Source organism: Ochotona princeps, chromosome 8, assembly GCF_030435755.1.
Source record: "Ochotona princeps isolate mOchPri1 chromosome 8, mOchPri1.hap1, whole genome shotgun sequence".
Taxonomy (NCBI): domain Eukaryota; kingdom Metazoa; phylum Chordata; class Mammalia; order Lagomorpha; family Ochotonidae; genus Ochotona; species Ochotona princeps.
The window spans coordinates 42,970,813-42,991,610 of NC_080839.1; the positions used below are offsets into that span (position 1 = coordinate 42,970,813).

Genomic DNA, 20,798 nt, shown 5'->3' on the forward strand with positions numbered 1-20,798 from the left:
TGTTGGAAGGAAACTTGAGCCCTTGGAGTAAATTCAGTCTTAATATTTCCAGATCTGTTCCAATGATTGAGTGTTGGTTTTAAAAATATAGTAACTAGGAATTGTAATAAATAATATTATTTTTGAAAAACAGGTTAGTTTACAAATGTGTGCCATCCTTTGCCATCACTCACGGTTAGTCCAAAGCCAAGGCATTGCTGGTCCCTGGTGGCAGTGCAGCCTCATTGCAGGCAAGCTACTGGAAAGGGTTTGTGTTACCCAGGTGAACAGTATATCATTGCAAATTCGTGTTATTCTGCTAGAGGAAGCTTATTTTCTTCTTGTGGCATTTTTCTTCCAACTACATGGAGTGCAGGCTTTGTGCCAAGGATTTTATAATGCACAAGATCTTAACCCTATTGTGCATGTGCCACTGCTACATGTGCCTTCTTACTAGAGCTTCAAGATGGTTAAAGATGGCATGGTCACCAAAAGAGAAATGGAGTGAGGAGAGACAGAAGCAGTTTTGGATTGTCTAACATGAGCTGTAACTTATACTAGCCATTTTATTAATAGCTTATTTTTATTATTCAGCTTGTTTTATTTATTTGTAAGGTAGAGTGACAAAGAAAGGAAATTTCATCTGGTGCTTCACAATGGCCTGAAGGACCAGGGCTGGGCCAGAGCAAAGCCAAGAGCCAGGAATTCCATCAGGATCTCGTGTCCTGGCCCCCAGGAATAACAGCTTATGACTTGACTGAAATTCTGTTCAACAGCTGAGGTGGATCCACGAGTGTCCTGCCCATTGCATTATAGGTACAGTCCCCCTCACAATGTGGCATAAAGACTTGAGAGGCCTGGCCTGGTGCATAGGTCTACTTGCTGTGGGCCAAAGGAAGAACCAAGCCTGGGCACAATTTTTAATACCTTTATTAAGAAATATCAAAAGTTAAGTGCAGTCCCATATAGTTTTCCAAAGTTCAAGTGAGAGGAAGTGTTGGGCCATCACAATATGCTTGCTTGAACACTATAGAAGCTTGCCAAGGGGTGACCCGACAATCCCTGTTACTTAGCTTACCCTGGTCCACATTGCTTTCTTTCCATTTCGACTGAACCATACATAGCTCAATATTTCAGGTTACTTGAAAGAGTTTTTATGTGTTACAAATACTTAAGTATTTGTTCTTTCATTTTCTCATTTTCCTTCCCTGCAGAAGCTGAGCTGTTTATGGGGTGTACCACCTTTGAGTCCCATTCACTGCTGTTGCCATTACATTGTCACAAAGCCTGTTTGGAAGCTGCTGGACATTGCAAGCTACATGTTATATTACACAGGGGAGGATCCATACACATTGCTTTTTTTTGTTACACTTTGAACAGAAAAAGAGGGAATCACTCAACCTGAAAAACACCACAGATACCAGTGGGTTCCTGAAGTCCAGCACAAGCATTCCAGTTCTGCTGAACTCTAGCCAGGAGCCGCCAACAGGGAGAGTGGGAACGATGGATAGGATGCAGGAACATCTGCACAGAATACCAAAAGGAATTTTCTCAGGGATTAGACTCTCACAATCTGTTACATCAGGGATACTTTGTACCAGAGGGGAGTTATACTTTTGCAATCACCAGGGCTAGGAGGTCATCAGTGCCAGACAGGACCCTGCAGCGGCATGGGGTGCCTGGCCTGAGGCTTGTGCTGGTTTGTCTGAGAGTAGATTGTGCAGCTCCAGCCGAAAGAGCTCTCTTCAGAGGAAGGACTCTTTGTTCACCCACATGAGGCTACGTGTCTCGTTGGGCTTGCATTCGTACTCGATGACAGAGAAGGGGCTTCCCCACTGGCAGTGGTCTCGCTTATGGTAATTGTAGAATTTGACTTGCCACACCGTCTCGAAGGTCCCGATGTCTGTAAACTGAGGAAAGAGAAGCATGGCCAGTCAAAACCTCATGCTGCTGTTGGACAAGCGCTGGTGTGAATAGCAGAGTGCTTTGCGTAAGCAGCAAGACCAGCCAAAACCTATAAGTGTGCAAAGCTTAGGTCTTTCCTATAATGCATTCTAATATAGGAGGTACTTTCCTGAAAATTCATCTATAAACCATTCTTCTCTGTTAAAGTCTTTTTTTCAAAGGGCAGGTGCTGTGGCACAGCAGTCTAAGTGACCATATGTCCTGCACATACAAAAGTTGTGTCAGACACAACTCTTGTTCTTAAGAAGTTTATATTCTACCTCTGGAAAGCACACCTTCCTGTAAAACAGTGCACAGAATTCCCTGAGCCTGGATGCGTTTCTCCTGTAGTCTTGAAGAGGGCAAAGGATACCCTAGAGGCTGCTGGGCAGCCATTCAAGTGGCCTGTGGGGTTGCCTGACCCTGCTACAGCCTTCTGGAGCTATTTAGGGGATCTGGCATTAAACAACATGATGCCATTCGTTATTTTCTCCTCTGACCCTCCTGTCATGGGAGGGGACAGGACTGACTTGGCAGGATTGTCAGCCACATCAGGAGCCAGAAGACATGGAGGGGAGGAAGACAGCAAGCAACAGGAGCCTTATGCTTTGCAGCTGATACAGGAGGAGGGCGATCAGGTGCTTTCCAGACTGCTTTCCAAGATGCTCTGAAAATTATATCCTACACCATTGCCTCATCCTGATAATTTGATCCCAAAACAAGATCTGGGCTTTTCCTTCGGGAAATTTGCTAGACTTGAAATAGCAGATGATATACCTAGAGTTCACAGACCTCCTAGGCATGAAAATAAAGTATCTTTTTATAGAGACCCATGGCTTAAAGACTTGCACAAGCATGCAGCAGCTTTATTCATAGTAGCCTCAGGTTAGACTCAACCCAAGTATCTAATGACTCCCTTGGTGATGGTCAGTTTTGGTGTATCTGTAAAACAGCATCTTACCTAACAGTGAGAGACATGCAGATTTAGACAACATCAGGGGTTGATCTCGAAGACATGCTGAACCAAAGAATCTAGACTTCAAAGAATGCATGCTACATGAATAAAATGTTTAAATATTGTATTCCATTTATGTAGAACTCTATGTAGCTGTGCTAACAGGAAGCCTTGTCATATTTTAGCACCTGGGGTGAGAAGAGGTGACTGATATAAAGGGGTGATAGAGGCATTTGTGTCTTGATTCAGGTGGCACTTATATGGATATATGTATACACAGTTCAAAAATCATGACTGTATTTTTAAGATGGGCATGTTTATTTTCGAAACTATACCTCATAGTTGATTACATGAAAAAGAAATACACATTTTTGACAGACCGGACCAATATGTTATACATACTGATAAGCATGGGAACCAGGACAGGGGGAGGGCCTGGTGAGGGTTATTGGGAGTCACTCCAAATAGGCTGCAGTTCCCATGGGTTTACATGGCCAAGTGTACGTGGCAGGATTGGGATGGACTCCCAACACCCATCGGTTTGTGTAGAAGACAGGGCTGGAGGCAGAACTGACTCAGCAATTGCAACCACCAGAATATGCATAGGCTGATAGGGACAACGGACTGTACCAGACACTGTACTGGCAAGCACATCCAAGAGTCTTGCCTGGGATCACTTCAGATGAAGTTTCTTTGGGGATCCCCCTAATCGAACTGCCACACTCAGAACCCCAACCATGAAGAGAAGGGCAGGTTCCATGGTCCTACTGTAGAGTGTGTGTGTCAAAGCTGAGCCTCCTCAGTGGCTCAAACAGAGCAGTGGACAGCATATCCAGGTGCACATGGAGATATGGTAGTACATTGGAACCTGCAGGGGACAGCTGACACTAAACAGAGGACAGAGCACATTGATCAGCTAGGCCAGCCAAGTGTTGGCAGTGAAAATCTGGACAAGTGGAGATGCTAAGGTGGACTATGTCAGCCAGTGGATTCTGGAGAGATTTCATCGTGCTTGGAATGGTGAGATTGGCAGCAATTTAGAAGAGTTGAGCAATGCTCTTGGAGCATGCCCCACATCGGGAACCCCGGGATGGTTGGGAGGGTGGGTGTGGCTTCTTTTGTCTCTTCCCTTCCCCCAGATACAGGAAGGACAAAAGAGAATGTGGAAACAGTGGTCTTACCTACTTTCCTGTAGCCCTTGACCCTTTGTGCCCTAATCAGCTATGTAAGGATCATGAAAATAATATATATATATACACACACGCACAAGAAATACCCATTTTTGATGAATGTGGAAACAGTTTGACTGTTTGAGGAGTGAACGAACCAGTGGATGGAAGGTCACTCTGTCTCTTCTCTCTTTGTAATTTTATCTTTCAAATAAATAAATAAATCTTCAAGAAATGATTAAACTTCCTGAAGTAAAAAAAATTAAGGCTATTATAAATAATTTTAAACATTACCAAATAGTTTATATTCTTAATGAAAAAAATTACATGACTTAGTAAGAAGTATTAAGAAACTTTAAAGACTGTACACGGTTCATTGAAAAGAAAAATTGGCTAATAGATGAAAATCGTTTAAATATACAATTGGTGAAAGAAATATAAATTTTACCAACTATCCATCTATCAGCTTAGTACAAATTTCTTTTTATAATTTTAATTTTTAAAGTTGTATTTTATGAGCCTGGTGTGGTAACCTAGTAGCTAAATTCCTAGCCTTGCTTGTGCTGGGATCCCATATGGGTGCTGGTTCAAGGTTTGGCTGCTCCACATCCCTTCCAGCTCCCTGCTGTGGCCTGAGAAAGCAGTAGAAAATGGGCCAAAAAGTGTAGAAGACTCGTAAGAAGCTTTTGACTCCTAGCTTCAGATCGGCTCAGCTCTAGCCATTGCAGCCACTAGGGGAGTGAACCAGTGGATGAAGATCTTTCTGTCTCAGCTTCTTTCTGTAAATCTGACTTTCCTATAATAAATAAAAATGTTTTCAAAAATATGTATTTATCTGAAAGGCAGAGTTATAGGGAGACAAAAGGGGGAGACAGGGAGAGAAATCTTCCATCCACTGGTTCACTCCCCAAATGGTTGCAATGGCCAGAGCTGAGCCAGTCTGAAGCCAGGAGCCAGAAGTGTCTTCTGGTCTCCTACATGGGTGCGAGGGCCCAAACACTTGAGCCTTCTCCACTGCTTTCCCAGGCACATTATCAGGGAGCTGGATTTGAAGTAGAACAGCTGGATCTCAAAAAGGTGCCCATATGGGATGCCAGTGGTTAAGGTATTACCTGGTATTGCTTTTACCCACTATGCTACAGCACCAGCTCCAGTACAAATTTCCAAAAGTCAGAAGAAATCTAAGCATCCAAATTAGGCAAATAGGAAAATGATGGCATGTTCATATGAAACACTAACAGCCACTGAAGTGGAATTTGGAGTGATTCCCAGTTCCAACGAAACTGTATCACATAATACAATGTAATCAATGAATAAAAAAAAATAATAAAAAAGTCACTAAAAAATAATATGAAACGTGCTTAGGACTATATAAGGAAAGGGATCTGTTTGTATACGTTATGAGTTCAAATATGTAAAATATTTAGAAAAAAATAACTTTAATTTTCTGTATCTTTTTACTTGGATTTTTCTGCAAAAAGTGTTACTTTTTATAATCACAATTCTAAAACATGGTGAAGTGGATTTGCCATCTTTCAAAACCTTACGTATGTGGCTCCAAGACCAAAGGAGTTCACAAAGTTCATCAAAAAACTTTCCCTAAGAGTATATTATAGTTTCTCTCATGATACAGTAGTGGTGGTATGAATAAGTTGAACTCTCATCTTCACCAGAAGTGTTTGCTATTTGAGATTCCAGGAGACAGACAGAGATCTTCTGTCTGCTAGTCATTCCCCAAGTACCCACAACACTTGATGCTGCCTAGGGCCAAAACTTGGATGCATGACTCTTCCACAAAGGGTAGTTGGAATGTAATCACCTGAGGCATCACTACAACCTCCAGGGTTTGCATTAGCAGGCAGCTGGAATCCAGGCTGGGTCTTAAATCCAGGCAATCTGATATTGCATAGTTAACTGTCTTCTTAACCGTTGAGTAACATTCACCCCTTCAGCCAGACTTTCCTTAAGAGTTTAGTATAATTTTTGACCAGCATAGGGCACTGTATGTTTTAAGTACAACTGAATTCTAAAATTCAATACAATATTTACATTAAATTATAAATATATCTTATAAGTTATATATTTTATTATTTTGCCAAAGCCGGTTAATCTTTTGAAGAAAGGAATGTAAAACCTTCCTAGGTAAACAAGAGAAGCAATGTTGTCTTTTTTTTTTTTTTTTGAAATAAGTGAAAGTTGGCTGTAAAAAATAAACTAGGACAGGCCTTTTGGAATAGTGGCTTTAGATGCTGCTTGGGGGTCTCGTCGTGGTGGCCTAGTGGCTGAAGTACTTGCCTTGAATGCGCCGGGATCCCATATGGGCACTGGTTCTAACCTTGGCAGCCCCACTTCCCATCTAGCTCCCTGCTTGTGACCTGGGAAAGCAGTGAAGGACAGCCCAAAGCCTTGGGACCCTGCACACATGTGGGAGACCCAGAAGAGCTCCTGGCTCCTGGCTTTGGATCGGCACAGCTCCAGCCGTTGTTGCCATTTGGCGAGTGAATCATGGGACGGAAGATCTGCCTCTTGTCTCTCCTCTCTGCATCTGACTTTGCAATAAAAATAAATATATCTTAAAAAAAAAGATGCTGCTTGGATGCCCACATCCCATATCAGAATTCTGGCTGGAGTCATGGCTCCTCCACTTTCAATCCAGCTTCCTCTTAATGCATCACGGGAGTCAGAAGGTGCTAGCTTGGACCGCTGTCACACATGAGGCAGATCCATATAGAATGCATGACTTCAGCCTGGCTCAACCCTAGTTATTGTAGCATTGGGGCAGTGCTCTGCTTTTCAAGTTCATGAAAATCAATAAATGAAAATTAAGAAAGATAAAATAACTGGCCCAAACAATAATGGTCACAATTAGGAAAAAAAATTTAAGCAACCATACTGTCTGAACAAGCTTAAAAAAACCAAAGTAATCTCTATGTAATGATTTTCTGTGACTCAGGAGACCAAAGCAGAGATCTGCCAAGGACAGTCATAGCTACACAGATGGATAGATGTTTGGTGCTTGTATTTGTTTTAGCTTCTCTTTGGTTAATGTTGGATCCAGGGTCAAAATGAGGTTAACTTAAATGCTGGTACAATGCATATTTTTCCTGGTCCTATACCTAGGTTTTTATAACTCCCTTGGCCTTTTTCCTGTGTGTTATTGTTGTTGTTGCTTTGTTTTTCCATTGGCATTTTATTTCCTGGATGTCTCACCATCTAGCTCATAATTTCTCCTCATCTGGCTGAGAACAGATGGGACCTCAAAAGCTAACATTCTCCTTAATAAGCAAAAGAAACTATATTAGAATTTCCACTCTTCTCAGCCCATTTGTGCTTTCTTTCTTTTTAAGATTTATTTTTTTTTTTATTAGAAAGTCAGATTTACAGAGAGAAAGATCTTCCATCCGTTGATTTACTCCCTTAGTGCATGCAATGGCTGGAGTTGAGCCAATCCAAACCAGGAGTCAGGAGCTTCTTGCGGGTCTCCCACACAAGTGCTGGGTCCAAAGGCTTTGGGCTGTCCGCTACTGCTTTTCCAGGCCACAGACAGGGAGCTGGATGAGAGGGGGAGCATTGGGACATGAACTGGCACCTATATGGAATCTTGCACATGTAAGGTGAGGACTTTAGCCACTAGGCTACCATGCCAGGCCCCAATATGTGCTTTCTAAGGAAAAATCTACCGAAGCAGGCTCCCATGAGGGATGCAACTTATATATAGGTATAATTCTGTATAATATCTTTTAAAAAAGTAATTGAAAGGCAAAGTTACAGAGATAGAGGGGGAGAGATATTTTATGAATTGCCACAGGTGGAACCGTTGGGACACATTAAGGACTGTTTCTTGTCTCCCATCCTTTCATCTTCCTGTGCAATGTGATAGTCCGTGGGGGTGTAGCGCATTTGGAAGGTCACTGGGTCAGCAGAGTGGAACCCTCAACAGTGGGATTTGTGGTGTTACAGGGAGGGATCTATGAGAGATCATCTTCCTGCTGATATGAGGACACAGCCAGAGAGTGGGCGTAAAATAGGAAGAAAAGCAGTGCTTTAATTTTTGGACTTTAAACCTCTGTAACTGTGAACTATTTTTAAAGTCACTCAGTCTATGATATTAGGTTATAGAAGGTGAGCTAAGACTACCTGGACATTATATTCTTACAAGATGTAAGGACAGTAATTTTTTTCTAAAAATCACTTGAAGAGGGAGAGAGAGGGAAACACAGAGAGAGACTGAGACCATTGGGGTCAGAAGCCAACTATTGAACCAAAAAATATTAAACCCAGGAACTGTGATATGGGATGCTGACTTTTTAACTGGCTTATTAATACTAGGCCCCAAACACTCAGCCTTTTAGGTACTTTTTTTTTTATTTTTTAAGAAATATGGAAGACACCACATCTGAATCCAAGGAGAAGAGATTGATTTGCTGTCAATAGTATTTCATATTCTTAGAGATCTAAAAATGCATGTTAAAATTCTGCAGAAATGGTGCTTTCCTCAGAAAAACAGAATTAATACAACTCCAAAAGGCAAAAATCATGGAATAAACAGAATATTAAAGCTATTTTTCCCAATATTTTTGTTCTGCATTTTACAGAAAAATTGTGTCATCTCCTTAACTAACAGCTAAGGCTAGATGCTATGTAAATTGTTGCAGAGCATAAACTATGAACATTTCTAGCTCGTTCTGCAAAGCTGTTAGTCCTGACTTCAAAACTAAAGACTGAAACCACCCCCCTACTTATTCTTTGTCTTCATGTCCAGTCTACACATTGACCACTTGAGCTATTTGTTTATTTCTTAAAATATTTAACACATTCAATATAGGTCATAGATAGTTTTTTTTAAATTGGAAAAGCAGATCAAATTTATGAAGAGACAGAGAGACAGAAAGATCTTTCATCCACTGGTTCACTCCCTCAAATGGCCGCAAAGGCCAAAGCTGAGCTGATCTGAAGCCAGGAGCTTCTTCTGGGTCTCCCATATGGGTGCAGGGGCCATAGACTACTAGTTTCCCAGGCCATAAGCAGGGAGCTAGATGAGAAGTAGTGCAGCTGGGACACAAACTGGCACCCATATGGGATCCTGGAGCTTGCAGGGCAAGGACTTTAGCCACTAGGCTACCACACTGGGCCCCTAAAGATAGAATTCTTATGATATTCCCCTTTCTTCCCGTCTTCCTACTTCCAGGTCTCTCCTTTCCACCTGCCCCTCTCTTCCTCCCTTTGTTTTTTAAGTTTTTGAGACAACATTTTGTTTTTGCTTTCTTTTTTTTTAGACGACATATTTTAAGACTGCATTAAGGTCAAGTACTTACTCCTCCACCAAATAAAAAGTTTAACCAGGATAAAAGAAAAAGACCTTAGTTTAGCAGGAATGTAGGAAAGAGATATAAACAATACTTGAGTGGAAAGATGACCATTTCATTCACATAGAATAAATTTCAAAATAATCATTAAAGGTATAACATGCTGGGGCTGGCACTGTGGCTCAACAGACTGTTCCTCCCCTTCAGGTGCCAGCATGCAAGTGTTGTCATCCCATAGGGGCGTCGATTTGCGTCCTGGCTGCTCTATTCCTATCCAGCTCTCTGCTTATGGCTTGGGAAAGCAGTGGAAGAAGGTTCAAGTAGTTGGGACCCAACACCCATGTGTGAGGCCCAGAAGAAACTGCTGGCCTCATTCATTTCAGCTGTGGCCATTGCGGCCCTTGGGGAGTGAGCCAGCAGATGGAAGATTTTTCCCCTCTGTCTCTCCTCCCTGTAAATCTACCTTTCGAGTAAAAATAAAGAAATCCTTTTAAAGGAAAAGAGAAACAATTATAACATGCCAATCCTATCATAATACCAGGAACTACATGGAGTTTTTTTTTTTTTTTAATAAAGAGTAATCATAGAATGTAATTGTTGGGTGAAACATATACAGATCATTAGAGAATCTGACTCTATCTTTAGCTACCTAATGGGGTGTTAAGCAAAGTGGTGATTGCAAAGTGAAATGAAAGTATGCTATTGTAAAAACTGAAAAAAAAAAAAAGGAAGGCGGAAGGTGAAAGTGTCACCGCGCTCCTAAATCTGTACCATGAAATTTGTTCCTTTGATGTAAATAAAATATTAAAAAAAAAAAAAGCTGACACCATGCGGATAAAAACTGTCTGAAATGTTTAGAAAGAGACCATAAATAGTACAGGAGCCACAGCAGAAGTACCCTTGAAAGACCTAAATTGCCAATAGCGAAACAGTTTGGTTCTGGCTTTTTGGCCTGAAGGTGTGTCTCAGTCCCTCTAAGTTTGGCAGCAGACATTGATAACCTTATCTGTTGCAAATCACATACAGCATTCAGACTGACAGAGAAGCTGGAACTAAATAGCAAATATTGGAAAAAGGAGTGAAACCTCAACTTTTCCTATAACGCTGTCACAACCTCTGTCTGTGGAGAGTTGGGAGGACAACTCAGTGAAAAATCAGACTAGCAATGGCTCAATCTCTAGAAGATAAAGTTGTACTCAATATGTTCTGTGTTGTTTTGTTTTGATTGAACCATTCTGAAAGTTGAAAATTTGGGAGCTTTACTGGCTTGAGACATCAAAGTGAAGAGCTAAGGAATAGCAGTTGGTATAGGGGATGGTTGGGTCCCCAAGATCTCAGCACAAAAAATTCAGTTCAGTCACAGAAAGGAACCCAGCGAGGAAGGCATCAAGTGAAACTAGAAATAACTGAACACAGATGACTGCTACATACTGCTGGGAAGACAGAATTTGAAGTCTGAATCCAGGAATATATACTGTCTGCTAGGACACAGAAAGGTAATAATAGAAGTTGAATATCCCTAACCAAAAATTGCCAGATTTTATGTGGTCCAAAATCCAAACCCTTGAATGCTGGCATGATACTCAAAAAGACTTGGCTTTTGAGGCTTTGGATTTTTTGGACTAGGTAATGCAAGCATTCTCAACACCTCAGGAATCTGAAACACTTCTGATGTCAGGCACTTCAAATGAGAGACACAACCTGTACAGAGAATTAAGAAACAAATAAAACTAGAGGCAATATTATCTGCAGTGTTGAGTTTCCAGACAAAAATTACCAGACATGTAACATGATGTACATGTAACACAATTCCTGAACAAAGGGAAATGACTTCAATGAAAATGGATAAGGAATCTCAAGAAGACACTGAAACTACAAAAAATACAAGTTAAAATTCAGAAGTGGAAAAGTAACAGTGATAGAAAAAATTTAGAATACAAGCATAAATGTAAGACTGGAAGTAGAAGAATAAATAAACTTAAGAACTTGAGAACAAATGAACTCAAGAAATAATATGGAGATTCCTTAAAACCATTGAAGGAAGTTTAATAACTTCAAAGTTTTGTGAGATAATACCAAGCATTCCAACATATGTTTAGTTGGAGTCCAGTGGAATAAAAGAAATGAAGTAGAAAATATCTTAACAAAGTAATGGTTGATAACAGCTCAAAGAATTCAAGAAAGCCAACAATTTCCCCAAAGAAGAGATACTCAGAAAAGCAGTAGGTACATTGCAGCCGAACTGTGGAAAAACAGAACCTTATAATATTCAAAGACACCATTTTGTGATATGATTTTGATTGTATTTTACCTCAGTCAAATATTCCCATAGAAAGGCAGGCATTGTGGCACAGTGATTTAAGCTGCGGGGTTGGATGCCTGAATCCCCATCAGAGCTCCACCCATCCCATGCTGCTGATCCAGTTTCCTTCTCATGCACCTGTGAGACAGTGGCTGATGATCCAGGTGTTGGATTCCTGCTGCCTCATGAGAGACCCAGATGGAATTCCTGGTTCCAGGCTTTGGTCTTAGAGTTAGCTATTATGGGATTTGGGGGAGTAAACCAGTGGATGAAAGATGTGTATGTGTGTGTTTGTGTGTGTGTGTGTGTGTTTCTCCCTCTTTATAATTCTGCATTCCAAAAAGATGAATCTTCTAAAAATATTTTATAATAAAAAAAAACATCTTGCTAACATCTTTAATGCCAAGAAGCTGAATGTGTCTCTTCAAGGTTGAGGGACAACAATGTCACATCTCATCATTCCTATTTAACATCACAATGAAGGTAGCAGCCACTGCAATTGGGCCATGCATAGAAAAGCATACTGGAAAGAAAGGAAAAATTACGTGTATTTACAGATGATGTGATACTGTATATAAGAAATTCTAGGAACTCTACTGAAAAATCTGCTATTATTAGTAAGTGAAATTAACAAGGTCTCAGGATTCAAGACCAATGTGCAGAAAATCAGTCTTATTTCTATTACCAATAATAAATTTTCACTTGTGTTAGTATCAAAAAATATGAAACAGTGGCCAGCACTGTGGCACCACATGCTAATCCCCCACCCCATGGAATGTGTGTCACATATGGACATTGGTTCATGTTCTAGCTGTTCCACTTTAGATCCAGTTCTCTGCTTATGGCCTGGGAAGGCAGGGGAAGACGGCCCAAAGCCTTGGGAGCCTGCACCCATGTGAGACATCCAGAAGACGCTCCTGACTTCTGGCTTCAGATCAGCTCAGCTCTGGCTGTTGTGGTGGTTTGGAGAGTGAACCAGCAGATGGTAGACCTTTTCTCTGTTTCCCCTCCTATCTCTGTAAAATCTGCCTTAAATAAAAAAAAATAAATTTAAAAAAAAAATATGAAGCAAGGGCAGGCGTTTGGCCTAACAGTTAATCTGTCAGTTAGGATACATAGTCAGGGTGGGTTCATAGTGGGGAGAGTGACTAGCAGTGAGGAGGTGGGAATGTGTGGGATGATAGTGTTGTATGTGTTTATTGGGGGTGGTAATTATATAGTACTGTCTATTTCAGAACTTACATATCTGTACAAAATGGGTATATTTTATACACATAAATCATATTCCAAAGCTGATTTTAACTTTCAAATAATTCCTAAAGGCACTGGGATAACTCCAGTAAAAGGTACTATGTGTCAGTTTGGTTTGTGTGGCTATGATAGTTACGCTGGACACTTTATAGAAAAGAGAGATTTGCTAAGTCTAAGATTGAGTGGCACCATCTGTTTGACCTCTGATGAGGGACCCCTGGCAGAAAAGGAAAAGGCTGCATAAAGAAGGAGACAAGCTTGCTGTACAGACAACCAGTTCTCTAAAGAACTCATTCTGAAAACCAGGACTAGTTCCTTCTTAGGTGGTGTTCCATGACCTAATGAACTCATACTAGGCCCTGGCTCTTGAAGGTTCCACTACCTCAATACTATCACACACGGACCAAGCTTGTAGCACACAAACCTTTAGGGGACACACTTGTATCATCCGAGCACATGTCACACCCACCTACCTCTTCTGTTTTATCTTGCACCAGTCTGTGTCTCACTGTGCTCCAGCCATGCTGGGCGTTTCACATGCATCAGAACTCTTGGTGCTCTCTTTCAGCTGTCAGTTCCTTTGGCTCCTTCTTCCCTGGGTTCTGTCTCTCCCCAAGCCTTGCATTTATCCTCCAAGGATGGGATCTCTAGCACATGTACTTCTTATAATAGCAGTTGTTTACCTATTACTGGTAGCCATGGATGAAGTGTGTCTTTCCTCTCTAGATCAGAAGTTTCTAGAATCCAGGGGTTTCTATGTTGCTTTCCACTATTTGCTGATTAAGCGAACAAAAAAAGTCTAAACTTTCTAAATAAAATTTTAACGTATTGAGTTTAGTAATTTGCTAAAAATCAGTGCAGCACTTTTAAGAAGTAAATTGTAGCCCAATATTTTTTAATGTATTATATAATTCATCACATTAATATATCAGAAGAGATGGGTTGGCATTGTGGCACAGTGTGTTAAACTGTTTACAGCACAGGCATCTCATATCAGAGTGCCAGTTGGAATCTTGGCTGCTGCACTCACAACCCAACTTTCTGCTGGTGCACCTAGGTAGATATTTGAGGATGACCCACGTACTTGAGATCGTGCCACCCTTCTGGGAGACTGGAGTGGAATTCCTGGCTCTTGGCTTCAGTCTGGCCCATACCTAGTTGTTGCAGCCCATTTGTAAGTGAACCAGTAGATGGATCTTTCTCTCTGCGTGTTGCCATACCTTTCAGGTAAATAAGCAGCTTATTAATAATTAATAATTAATAATAATTAATAATTTCATTTAATCTCTTTTCCATATATATGTGTATATGTATATATATGGAAAAGAGATTAAATGAAATTTAATGCCTTCCAGTAAACAAAAAATCTTTTGGTGACCCTGGAAAGGCTGTTTTAACATAATAAATATTGACACTAACAATATGCCTAAAAGTATCCCTATATCTTTATAAAGTAGCCAGCCTTCAGGTTTTTCATTATAAGAATAAAAGGCTTCCTAATACATTCAGTAAAGTTGTCAGGTCCAAAATATGTGAATACTTACTATAAGAACAGTGTATTTAAACAATGCAGTATTGTATGAATAGGCAGATCATATCATAGCTTGTAAAGTACAGAAAAAAGACCTATAATTTTTGTCACATGAAAAATTACTATGAAAGTGACCACTGGGTTTTTTGTTTATTTGTTTGTTTTGGTGTTTTAATGGCTTAAGATGTTGCAGTTTTTTTTTAACCTATGCATTTAAATCCTTCTAGAGAGAGCATTTGTGTTGAATGGTAACAATTTATGCATATATACGCATGTTGATTTTGGTCACTTTGGAGGGATGCTTTTAGGGTCTGTTTGTAAGTGGGGTTTTATTTTATTTTTTATTTTTCCTTTGCTGCGATTGTCATTTTTGCATAATAATAGTGTGCAACTTGGTGAGCAAATGAAAAAACAAGAAAATAACCACTGAAGAAATGGATTATTTAAGTAATTATATCAGGGCATTATAGATATATATATCCAACTTGGGGGTATGGATTGAAATATTATTTAACTTTTAATTCATCTGGAACTTAACAAAATATACAAGTATTAATATTTGTATATTCATGCATTTAATGGTGGAATTAGTGAAGACTTTCCAGGCTGGATCCTTCAGATCATAAAGGAAAAAACTGATATACTGAACTATAAGGAAATTTAAACTTTATATTATAAACAAAGTCAAAATGAAAATCATAAATCAATGTACTCTAGATGAGATAAAATAAATGATTGTCCTTAATTTATTGATATTGCTTAAACTCAACAACTCACACTTAAGTAGAAAAATGGGTAAAAGTTATCTATGAACGTATCATTCTGAAAGGAAATATAAATGGTAAATAAATATGTCAGGATTTAAAATTAGCAGTAACTAAAAGAATAAAAATATTCTACCTATCAATTAAGAACATCTAAAACTAATTATACTAAGTATAAGGGGAGGTGGAGATTTAAATACAGATGATAGTTTTATAAATTGGCTAATCTTTCTGGAGGTCAGTTAGGTGGTATTCACAAAATGTCTAAACAAGCACATTTTTCCTAGAATTCTGTCTCGAGAAAATACTGGACACCTGTGCAAAAGTGAGTGTTCTCTTAATATAGTTTTCTTTATAATGCTGAGAAACAGAATTAGCATTAAGTGAGAATAATTTGATATGCTAGAGTATCCATCAGAGTTTAAAATTGTATTTCCACATATACACCTTTGAATGTATATTTAAGTTCTAAAGATGTGCATAACATAAAATCGAAATGATATTCAATGATCTTATCATAAGATATGCATATTCAATGACAATGGAAACAGTTTTCTAAGAATATTCACCAGAATGTTAACAATAGTTGTCTCTTGCAGGGATTATATATTTCTCTCATTTTTCTCTATTGAAGATTTCTTCAGGGGAAATAGGACTCTTTTCCAAAATAATTTAAGGATACAATACAAAGGATGGGTTGCTAGATTATTTCTTGATGTTACTGGTGTGATTATTTTGAGCACACAGTCATCCTTTGGTATCCAAGGGAGGTTATAACAAAGGGCTCAGGTCCCTGATATAAAGTGCTGTAGTCATTGCATGTAACTTATGCACATCTTCCTGTATACTCAATATCATTTATAGATTAATTAAAATATTGAATATAATGTAAAAGCTGTGTAAATAGTTCCCTTGCTGTTTGGAGGGGGGAGATAATAAGAAAAAAATACACATGTTCAGTATAGATGCAATTAAGAATTTTCAAACCTCAGCATGGATGTGGTACTCACACATATGCAGAGCCAAGTGTATTGGGCAATTAGGTTCTAGATTAGCTCTTAGATTATGTTTCTCAAAATGCATCCCACAGACCATCCCTATTAAGATCATCCAGTATGCTTGTTAAAACATTAATTTCTTTGGCCCTACCCTAGATCTACTAAACTAAAAATCACTGGTGGTGGTTCCTAAGACTGGCATTTTAAACAAACTTCCCAGGATGTTCTCAAGCACTCTGAGGTCTTCCTTATGCAGCTAGCGGCAGACAGTTCAAGGTTGGCCTTGAGCCTTGTTCTTGAACTCTTCAGAAGGAAAATGGTGCCCAGTTTTCAGGCAGAGGTGCAGGTGAGCCTTTCCTTTCTTATATCTTAACCACTTTACTTCATCACTGTGTTTGCACACACGATTAGACACATTTCTCCACTCTATCCTGTGTACTAATTTTTCTTCCACTTAGGAGCTCACATTGCCTGACTATAAATGCCTGTTTTATTATATATTATATTGGCAGGGTCAGACACTAAGAGGTTTATTCCTTTTTATTGCATTTGGCATTTTGGACCCCTCCATTTGAAGTAGATTTAAGTAGTACTATGTCATGCAAATCGTATTTTTCATAACCAAAACACTGAAGAATCAGAAACCTTTTAGGGGTAATTTTCTAACCCAATCCTGACACAGGGGAAATGGCCATGTATATCCTATGTCTTCCATGGTGACTTTAAGCATCTATAAAATCAGTCTGTGAGGCAGAGCATTCATTACATAAGGGCTCTCCCTAGCACATCCAAAAAGGAAGTTCAGCTCAGTTTCCACAGGAAGTGGCTCCTGAGACACCTTTGTGAAAGGGAGATGGTGATTGTTTTTTGTTTCCATCTGCTTAGGCACCACACCCCCATCCCGCGGCTGTCCCTAACCGCCACCCTCCCACCCCCCAGAGCAAACCTTACCGGCATGGTGATCTGGATGGGCTGCCGTTCTCCACTCTTGGTTGGAGCCACACCTTCTGTGTCATAGGTGCCAGTATAAACAACTCTGTCCCCATCAGGCTCTTTGGACTTAAGCTCCAATGGGACCAGCACACCACCAATGGAAATGTTCCTGCAAAGGACTTGAATTGAGATTTGTGGCAGGAGTCAGCTTAAACACCCTGTCTTTAGAACAGAACCCTAGAATAGAAACCTGTGGAGCTTGGCTAGTAGAAGCATTGTGGAATGGAGGAAAGTTCTATAAGTTCAGGGGGCTTGGCTTTTCTAATTAGCCATGGTCAGCCATGTGACATGGACATTGTCTCTCTGGAGTGACCTCAGTATTTTCACACTGACTATTCTTCCAGGGCCCAGTTGGTCTATTGTGGTTTAGTGACTCCTAGAAGTCGCCTGTGGTGCTGTGAAAATCCTACCTAAACCTAGATCCCACCATATGCCAGCCAAACCACTGAGATCAGGGTTCAGTTGGTATGGATGTAATTCAGGCACTAGCCAACGTACTTCAAAGTTATCTAGGTGATCCCCATGTGCAGGCAGGGTTGAGAACCACTGGATGTGTTCTCTGACTTTTGTTCTCTTCCATCGATCAGGAGTCCGTGATTGGGAAGTGCTATTCCTCCAGTCAGCTACACCATCAGAATCTTCAAGTGACACTACTCCTTTGTGTCAAAGTGAACTCTCAGACTAGCAATATTTTTATCACCTGCCAACTGTCCAAAAGGTAGTGAAGAAGAAACTCCTCACCCTATTGCTTCTCAGCCTTTTGGCTAAGATCAAGTGTAAGAGACTCCTCACCCAGGTCCCAACCCTGTATTTTAAGCCCTCCAGGTGATTCTTAAATACACAGGTTTCAGACTGCTGAAAAAGGCCACTTAGAAAAAAATCGTTGATCAAATTAAAGCATAACCAGAAAGAATGTTTTTCTCGTTAGTAAATTCAGTTTTTAGATTAGCTTCAAAAGTAGAAAAATACCCTGACAAGGAGGTGGGGGAGTAGTGGGTAGAGAGGGACACAGAAGAGTTAACTAACTCAATAGGAGAAAGGAGAAGCTTCCAGTGTATCAGGTGCAGAGCACCAGAAAATGGGAGGGCATTGGATGTGTGTGCAATAAGGGATTGCTAACAACCGGGTGAGCCGGAGCACCGGGAACCGTCTAGGTTGGTTCCAGGTTCTTGCCTTATGGCCAAGCACCTAGAAAGCAAACAGGTTCACTGAATTAAGCTAAAACTACAAACATGTACGATGGACCCAGAGACCCCTTCCCCCAACAATGCTGGTCATATGTGGACGTGATAGTTTATTTCCTTCTCCCAAACCAGCCTTCAAAGAACGCCCAGGTGGAACCTGAGAAATAAAGGGTTGCACCCATGATTTTTCCCAGAAGGCCCTTGCACTCCCACCCTAACTCTCCCTGGAGGTCTGTGTGCTAGGCGCTTCACCCTGTACTAGCAGGAGAGAGATAATCCCTGCCCCAATAAACCCCAAAACATCCTCCTGTTGTGAGGATGTTGTTAATCCTAGGCACCATCTTTGGGCTGAAAAAGACAATTCTGGAAGGGGGCGGGCGGGTGTGTGGGGAGGCTTAAGGCACAGAGAACCGTGAAACCCAGGCTTGAACAGAGACGACGCTGTAGTCCTGCTCCAGGTTCTGGGTCTCCAGCCAAAAAAGGGCGTACGCAGCGACGCGGAGCATCCCTTGGGGAGCCCGGGTCACCGCCCCTCTTAAATCCTGCTCTCAGCGTTTCCAACTCCTGGCCTCCAATCCTAGTGACGCCACGGGGCCCGGAAGAGTACTGCGTTTGTCGATTGCAGTAGGTGAAGCCGGTGGCCGGCTTCTTCCAACCGCCGCGCCCTGGCAGCCAGGGGTTCCCCGCCCAAGGCTGGACGGGGGGAAATTGGCCAACACACACACACCTGATTCTTGCCGCTGGTTTCAACAGTCCCTTTGCGATCACCGTCCTGGGAGTGGGGAAGTGGACACATGCCTAAGGGATCCCCTCTACCCACCCCCCGGGTCCTCTGGGCGCGGCTCGAGGTTCCAGGAATCCCGGGGAGGCTCTGGATGTCCGGGGACATCGGTCCGCTCCGGTACCCCGCGCGCGGCCCTGAAGCCGCGACGCGCCCCGCACTCACTCGACCTGCAGCGTGGTGGGCTTAATCTTCACCTCCACCTTGTAGGAGGAGCCTGTGAGCAGCTTGATGGTGCGGTTCTGGCCGAAACGCTGCCCGTCCACCTTGAAGAAGACAGGACCATCGTTAGGCTGGATGCGCAGTGCGATGGAGAGGCGCACAATGCCCGGCAGGTCCCCCATGGTTGCGCGAGGGGCTGCCGCGGTGGCTCCGGGAGCCAGGGACAACGCGGGCGGCAGCCGAGAGGCTGGAGCGCGGTGGGCGGAGAGGAAGCGCGGGGAGGGAGAGGGAGGTGGTGGAGGGGAGGCTGCCTCTAGGAGTCCGTGCCGTCGCCGTCGTCTGCCCTGGTTTTTGAGCAGCACCCCTGGAGGCTGTGCCCTCCAGCCCTACACGGCCAGACAGCAAGCCGCAGAGATGACTCCCGAGGCACTAACGTCCCCATCCCCCGTTCCCCGTGCGGTGCGCTGGGAGCACCCGAGGGCTCCCTCTGGCCCCTCAGGCCGCAGCGCAGAAAAGCAGAGCTGCTGGGGACGAGGGAGTTAATCCTGTTTACTCAGCACAATCCCCTTCTACTGGGGAAGCGGACCTTTAGGCTCCTCCTAGAACTGCTTCGGGCGGGAGCGAAGGCTGGCAGGGGAGGGTGGCGGCGCTGAGGTTTAGCACCAACCGCACCAGCGATGTGCCCCCGTCCCCATTTCGGCCTGTGCCTGCTCTCCAGCCAGCTATGGGATGGAGGAGCTATTGTTGAGGATCGCCCGGGCCAGGCGGGAGAAGGCATAGAAGAGGAAAGGGAGACGGAAGTGGGGCAGGAAACCGCTAGCCAGTGATTTAAAGGCCAGGAAATAGTCTTTGCAAAGCTCGTGGGATATGACCAAAGGGCGGATTATATCTGGCGTGGAGAGCGAGCCACAGCGGATTCATAATATGTGCAAGAAAATGAAAAAAACAACCATATTAAAGAGCCACAGCTTCTTGTGGGTGTGTATTTACATTGGGCATAGCCTTGTGAAAGAGTGTAAGAAATCAGGCATTTGCACCGACCTTGAAGAAACTGCTACCCCGGCGAAAGGCAAATGGCGTGTGCCAACGGCATGGCTGTGGTAACAGCCAAGAGGAGGGACAAGTCAGAAGCGTATTGGCAGGGCATGCCCTGCGATGCTACAGAATTGGAATTTGCATATCCAGCATGATTAGAGAGTTTTCGTGGCCAGAGTCCGTCGGCAGCTGGAGATTCTGGAAGCAAGGGGCGATCAAGGGCATTAGGGCGGCCCAGGGAGTGGCTTCAAATAGCCACCGCGAGCACCTGCTTCAGCACCAGCTAGGTGGATAGTACCGCAGCCTGGGCGCACACCTGGGCCGTCATAGGTTGGTTTGGTAGCATTTCACCAGAGTAGAATATGTAACCTTAGAAACCATAATATGATAAGCAGGTTAAAAAAAAGTTAGTGAAAAACGAATACTTGAAAGGTTATTTGGGGC

General features: G+C 42.2%; 1 protein-coding gene across 2 annotated transcripts; it reads right to left on the reverse strand.

The window, feature by feature from the left end:
- Positions 1-891: 891 nt before the first annotated feature.
- CNRIP1 (cannabinoid receptor interacting protein 1) lies at positions 892-19,887 on the reverse strand. 2 transcript variants are annotated; one of them, XM_058667906.1, is made up of 3 exons: positions 19,355-19,887; positions 17,151-17,301; positions 892-1,889 (listed from the first exon to the last, which is right to left on the reverse strand). In XM_058667906.1, exons 1-3 carry the CDS (start codon positions 19,441-19,443, stop codon positions 1,725-1,727), a joined length of 405 nt encoding a protein of 134 aa, XP_058523889.1. In that variant the 5' UTR covers positions 19,444-19,887; the 3' UTR covers positions 892-1,724. The 2 variants fall into 2 exon arrangements, with proteins under 2 accessions (XP_058523889.1, XP_004580139.1); XM_004580082.4 differs by having other exon boundaries at positions 19,323-19,884.
- Between the last annotated feature and the right edge of the window lie 911 nt (positions 19,888-20,798).